The sequence below is a fragment of the Rhea americana genome, unplaced genomic scaffold (assembly GCF_003343005.1).
Source record: "Rhea americana isolate MKP2758 unplaced genomic scaffold, rheAme1 scaffold_402, whole genome shotgun sequence".
NCBI lineage: Eukaryota > Metazoa > Chordata > Aves > Rheiformes > Rheidae > Rhea > Rhea americana.
The window spans coordinates 300,959-307,541 of record NW_028186538.1 but is presented as its reverse complement, the minus strand read 5'-3'; the positions used below and the strand labels follow the sequence as shown (position 1 = coordinate 307,541).

Genomic DNA, 6,583 nt, shown 5'->3' with positions numbered 1-6,583 from the left:
GGGACCGGGACGCCGCGAGCCGCCGCCGCCGCCGCTCACGGACGCGTCACGTGATGTTTGGTCACGTGGCTCCATTCATGAGGCGCCCGGCGCGGCCGCCGCGAGCCTTAAGGGGGACGCGCGTGAGCGTCGGAGGCGACGGGCGAGGCCGCGCCTTAAAGGGGCGGCGCCCGGCCGCGCCCACCCACCGAGGGGAGAGCGAGGCCGGGCGGCGCCGGCGCCCCGCGGCCCGCCCCGCGCAGCACCTGCCGCCCCGCGCTCCCCTCCGGGAGCGCCCGCACGCCTTGCTCCCTCTCAGCAGCTCACCTCTGTTTCCACGGTTTCTCGGAGCTGCTGAAGCCGCAGGGAGCAGCAAGGTCTCCCCGGGAAGTGCTGACTTCAGGAAGAGGGCTTTGCAGCTGCTGTCCTAGACACTAGTGGCAGGGCTGAAGCAAGTCTCAGCTGAAAAGCGTACAAATAGGGCTGGCTCTGACTGTGAAATGGAGCTCTCCCCCGACCGTGCCTGGCTTGAGCCAGGTATGTCTGTCTACACTGCTATAACCCTGTCACAGCAATATCCATGCCTGCTGCATTTACTGCTGCACTACACCCAAAGCAGGGCCTCTGCCTGCCACAGCACATCAGAGGAGCACATCAGAGGAAGGACAAGGGACAAATGGAAGGTGCAGCAGTGAAACCAGGTGTACAGGAATTAAGCAACATCACAGAGAAAGCATAATCCTTAGGAGGAAAAAATGTGCGCCCCGGACACTCAGCAGCAGCGCTGCTGTCCTCTGCCATGCGTGCAGGGGACATACGAACTTGAGCCCCACAGAGTCCTTCCGTAGGCTTTGATGGGCTATTTCTCTTCTGTGGTGAGCAGCTAAGCCTGCAAGCATCTGACAAGTTCAGCTCTAGTTCTTGCACAGCAGTGCTGCTCTGAGGCACACTGGGACAGCCCATATGCCTCTCTGGAGGGGAACAAACTCAGCTGTGCTACCTTTTACTGTGTTAGCCACCTGACTTGCAGCTTGGCAGGTCCCTGCATGGTTTTCACAGCTTTTGAATGGGGAAGGAGAGGAACATGTGGCACCGACTTGCTTCCCATCTACTCCTGCATGCAGTAGCAGATCTGCTAGAAAGCCTAAAGGTTCAGGACAGTATGACAGGAATTAACACTCAAAATCCTCAGTCTGATTTCAGCCAGAAGGCTTTTTTCCTTCCATTCTCTTTAAACCTCTGAATACTGGTAGCATAGGGCCCTAAAATAACCTTTATGTTATTGCTCAGGAACCACAGATGACAAGAGAAACCAACACCTTCCCAGTCCCAAGGCCAAACAAGCTTCAAAGACAGGAGCACAGCACACCCTAAGCACACTCAGTGGAGTATCCAAATAAAGAGACACCCCCCCCACTCCGAACAGCTGGGACTAGCCACAGGCCTCAGTCAGAGAAGCAGTTTATTATGTAAAGAGGTAAGAGGAGTAACCGTCTCTAATAGTCATACCCTGCTACCAGCCTAAGTCTTAACAGTGAAAAAGCTTTTCCATTATTAGCACCTTTGGCAGCCTCTGCACTGTTTCCTAAATGCTTTTCCTGTATCTCCAGAATATCGAAGATTCCTCAGGAGAGAGACAAGCCCAGCACTCCCCCACTATATCCCAAGGTAGAATACAGTATGACATATTCATCCACCCAAATCCCTTCTGTCCCATCCAGTCCACTGCTTCCACTGCAGTCTGCTAAAAGCAATGGGGGCAGCCTGCATGCTTTGTACTGCTTTCTGGCTCAGGAGAGCACTCAGTGTCTGAGAAAAGAGTACAGGCAAGGAAGACAACCGAGGCTATTTGCTATTAGAAAAGTCATATAAAGCAGCAGATGAAACCTGGTCTTTGCTGCTGTTCTTGAGATGGTTCCCAAGACGATGCCTGATTAACCACCTTTCTAGATGATGCGCTGTCATTCATCCAGTTGCTGAAAAGGGTCAAGCAGGGCTTCTCTCTCAGCTTGCTGCTATCTTAAGCCTGGCCAGATTTCCCCCTTCAGAAGTACTGAGTTTGATGAGAAGAAACCACTGCTTCCAGACCCTATTTTTCCCTGCTGTTTCTTGCTCACAAATTTGAGTCAGGCTTGAGAAATTCTTCAGATGGGAGCAGCAAGGGCCTTCTTTTTCTGCAACAGTGCAGTCATCCGGACATGTTTCACCAAACAACTTGTTGTTGCACAGGCACCAGGCACACATGAGTACTCCCTTAATCTCTTTGGTGTCAAGCAGGGACTGAACCATTTTCYTCCTGATCTCGTGCAAGAGAAGCTAGATGAGATGGGACAACATCTGAGCCACAAGCCATACCAGATGATTTAGCGTTTCCCTTCAGTCTTGTATACTAAAGGACTAGGAATGCAACTGCATAAAGCATCACCAGCTAGCTTCTAGGTGTTTCCCCTCTCAGCCATTAGCAGTGTAATATCTTCAAAAGAACAGGAAGAAAAAATAATAATCAGAAACGGGCTAGAAAATACCAAAAGAAACCTAACTGTCCCAACACAAAGGGATACTGAAGGCTGTTGTGCTGGAATTCATCAGCCCAACCTGGGGCCCTATTGGGGAAAAATATTGTCTGGAAGGGACAACCAGCCTGTTGCAGCATATATAAACTGCAGGAACTAAAGCAGAGTAGCCCCTGGCAGCGAATTATCAACACTGCAGACCAAGGAGACAAAGCCTGATTCAAGGAAAGGAGCCAAGGAGAGTTCTGCTGCCACTCAGTAGCCCAGCACCTGTGTACCAAACCCAACCAGATAAAGCCCACTTGAGCCTCAGTGAGCAGTGCAGAAAAGGACTTCCTTTGAGGGAGGGTGCCCCTGACCTCAGCTCTGCTCCTTTCTGCTTCAGGTGTAGTGCAAAGAGCAAGGAGAGCATCACGAAGCATAGCAAACACTGAGGCATACCCATAGCTGTGTGGAAGCAGATTCTGCTCGTGGAGAGGTCAAGGGTGTCAGAAAGAGAACAAAGAGGGAGAACTTGCTACCCATCCACCTGCCTGAACACCCAAGAAGGCTAGCAGCAAAGGAGGGACAGTGAGAGTAGGTCATGGTCCCTAAACTATCTGGAGTAGGGAGGAGTTAGCAAAGAGAGATGGAGTGTGGTTCAAGTACTTGGGCTGCTTGAAGGGCAGGGGTTCACATCATTGGGCTGTCAAATCAAGGCAGACGGGAAACAGATCAGAGGCACTTTGATCCCTTTTGAGAGGTACATTAGAGCCTAGTTTCTAATGCAGTGCAGAGCATTACGTTTCTGTAGCTGTTCTAACTAATAGACAGGGACAGGAGACAAGCTCTGACAGCACATGCTAAGGCAAGAGGGATCCAGCCTGATTCAAACCACAGAGACCAAAAGGCATTCTGAAACCTCTCAGAAATACCAGTAGAAACCGTATTCACATGGGACACAATAAACACTGCCTGAGCTCTAGGGATATCCAGGGCCTCTGGCCAAATGGGGTCCTTGATAAAGCCCTGGTGATATCACCTCTGCCCAACGGAGAACAGCAATGCTAGGGACAGTTTTCACCAATCCTACTAGAGGTTAAAGATCCTCTCCTACAGCCTCATGCTGCTCCACAGCTGCTGCAAGCTGAGAGTCAGGTATGGGGAACACCAACATTCAGAGYGAGAGTTTTTCCTTAGATAAAGAAGAAAGGGCGTATAGGAGACTGATGATCTGCACAGCCAGACTACAGCAGTCTGGTCAGTTCTTCTTGATGCTGGGGCTCTTACTGGTGAACAGACTGACTTTGCTGGCAGATGCCACAGACAGAGAGGGAGATTCTAGCTTGACCTTATCCAACAAAGTCTTCTTTATGGCTGCTGGGGAGATCTTCTCTTGGTCTGCCAAATGCTGCAGCTCCCTGCAAGGTAGTGGGGGGAAACAGAGTTAGTCACAGCAAAAGAAAAAGACCCAGGAGGTGGGAAGCACAAGTTTTGTAGCCTCAACAGGACGTCCTGGGTGCCCACCTTGTCCGGATGCATGAAGCCTCCACAGCATTGATGAGAAGTGAGCGAAAGCCGCCGCTCTCCAGAAAGTGCAGGGCATGGATGGTGGCTCCTCCAGGAGAGCAGACATTATCCTTTAGCTGACCTGGGTGCTGCTCAGACTCCAACAGCATTTTGGCAGCACCCTGTAGCGAGGAAGAGAAAACAGCCGCCATAAAACTCATACTGAGGACACCTACTGTCAAATACTCCTGTTCTTCACTGCATAGAGCAGTACCTAAATACTCACAGCAGGCAAAACCAGTCTCCTGCCTCACAGCCATTAGCAGGCTGCTAGAGCACTCTTCCAAACTGAAAAAGCCTGCAGGGGAATCATGCTTCTCCTGCCCCAGGCTCCTACAACACCATCAGCACCAGCAGGCATCTGTGAAACTTCATCTATTCCCTCACCAGGAACTTGTGCCCATTCAAATGGAACCCCTTTTTAACATTCAGTACAAGGACTGAGATAATTTTAAACTGTGATGTACAGAATACTCTGCACTGAGTGGGCACAGACTCAGTGTGGTTTGGAAGAGAAGATACTGACCAGCAAGGCCTGAGCTCCAAGCCGAACAGCAAGCCTGCGGGGAAGTCCCATTTTCACTCCTCCATCCGCCAAAGCATCCAGGGCAGTGAATGCCTGAGACCACACAGAGAAAAAATGACGAAAAGTTGTTCTCTATTCCAGAACTAATGTTCTTAGGAAAGGGAGACTCCAGAGCTCTAGGATCACAATTTGACTCCTACTGCTTACAAGAACTTGGCAAAAGTCACCTCCAGTCAACCCATTTCTCAGATAAGACTGCTCCCCTTTACTACATGGGTATCATACCAGGCTTCCCTCCCATCAGTTCCAGATGAGCTGAGGGGAATGGGAGAAACTGAGTTTCTGGATCATACTAACAACAGGCCCAGATTTTGCAACATGGACACGTGGACACTGCACACTGGCTATGGACTTCAGACTCATGAGACAGTTAATGGACTTTCATTGTTGACTCATACTGTTATAAACTGGATGCCTGGATTATGTGTTCCATTGCAAATATAAAAAAAAACAAGAACTCACAAGCTGAAGTTGCACAGACTTTCACTGCATGCAAAGCCCACTTCTCTCCCCATGACTGTCACAAGTTGAGGAAGCAGCACATACATACGCAGGGCCACTGCCACTGAGCCCCGTGACAGCATCTATCAGATCCTCTTCCACTTCGGTGCAGAAGCCTACACTGGCCATGAGTTGTTCCAAGAGCTTCCCATCCTCCACATCTGCATGAGTCCCAGTGGCATAGACTGTAGCACCTTCCCGGACAATCACAGGGGTGTTGGTCATGCACCTGATCACTTTTGGTGTGGGGCAGAAGGTAGAAAGTTTCTTAGGGTAGAAAATAATCAGACGTAGAAAGAAAGGAGGAACAGAGGGGGGGGAAGAAAAAAAGAGCTTTAAAGTATATTTGCCATACCAAACAGGCTGCTTAGGAAAGAACGTCCAAGGGACAAGAGTAATGCAAGCAGAGRGAACAGAGAGACTTCTGTATCCCAGCTTTCCTGCTTTGAGCCAGTGGACAAATTTTAAATGTRAAGTCTATAGAAATGGAGTCTCACCAAATGGAGAGCTGAGCAGAGCTGCTACTGGGAGTGAAACCTGCAACACCTAGCTCCCACCCAACTTGCAGTTCTCCACATACAGCTCCTGCAGACTCAGCACAAAGTCTGCAGGAACTCAGGAGAGGTGACCCACCTTTTTTGAGAGAAAGAAGATCCTACAGCATTTCACATAATAAGAGAGTTTGCAAAAATACTTTTTTAGCTTATTCTGGTAAGGATAGGGAAAGGTGGCCCAAGGAAGTTGGCTGGCTGCAGCACAGAGTTAGTCTTGCCTGGAAGCACAAGTAGCATCTGCCCCAGAAATGGACAACATGCCAACTCCTGGGGTCTGGAGAAGAGTGATGGACACAAGGCCAGCTCCAGCGTGGTGCTGTGCTGCAGGGAACATCTCCCAGGTGCCAGGTGTCTATTACAGCGTGGCTCTGCAAGGACACGGGCCCCATCGCGAGTGGCAGCACACAGGCCCATGACAGCTTGCGGTGGCCTATGCTGCACCTCACCTTCTCAATGGAGCTAATGGTGACACCAGCTGCACAGGAGACCACGATGTGTCGAGCCTCGATGTCGGGGCCAACCTCATCCAGGACGAAGGGGATGATAGGGGGCTTCACGGCCAGGAAGAGCACGTCGCTGCTCTTCACCGTGTCCTTGTTGCTCACCGTGAAGTTCACGCCTATTTTCTGTGAGGGTTGGGATAAGCGAGAATGGTGCCACCCTGGCCCCCACGGCGCCCCGGCTCCGGCCCGACCCCCGCACTCACCCGCAGCCCGCTCACGGTGGGCAGGTCTGTGTCCGGGGAGCTCGCGGTGATCTTGTGCGCCGCCAGGATCCCTGCAGATGACAGCCGGGCTGAGCGGGGCTCAGCCCCGCCACCCCGTGCCCGGCCGCCCCACGCCCCAGCCCCGCCGCCCCGTGCCCGGCCGCCCCACGCCTCGTGCCCCAGCCCCACCGCCCCG

The 6,583-nt window shown here is 51.7% G+C and overlaps 1 protein-coding gene across 1 annotated transcript in view; it reads right to left on the bottom strand.

The window, feature by feature from the left end:
• Window positions 1–1,423: 1,423 nt before the first annotated feature.
• The window catches only part of PYCR1 (pyrroline-5-carboxylate reductase 1), a 10,194-nt gene continuing 5,034 nt past the window's right edge, over window positions 1,424–6,583 (bottom strand). The window contains exons 2-7 of the mRNA XM_085314423.1: window positions 6,388–6,476; window positions 6,128–6,307; window positions 5,173–5,394; window positions 4,567–4,659; window positions 3,999–4,162; window positions 1,424–3,892 (exon numbers count right to left, since the gene is read on the bottom strand). Coding sequence (XP_085170549.1) covers window positions 3,733–3,892; window positions 3,999–4,162; window positions 4,567–4,659; window positions 5,173–5,394; window positions 6,128–6,307; window positions 6,388–6,476 — 908 coding nt within the window. The 3' untranslated portion in view covers window positions 1,424–3,732. The remainder of the gene's footprint in view (window positions 3,893–3,998; window positions 4,163–4,566; window positions 4,660–5,172; window positions 5,395–6,127; window positions 6,308–6,387; window positions 6,477–6,583) is intronic.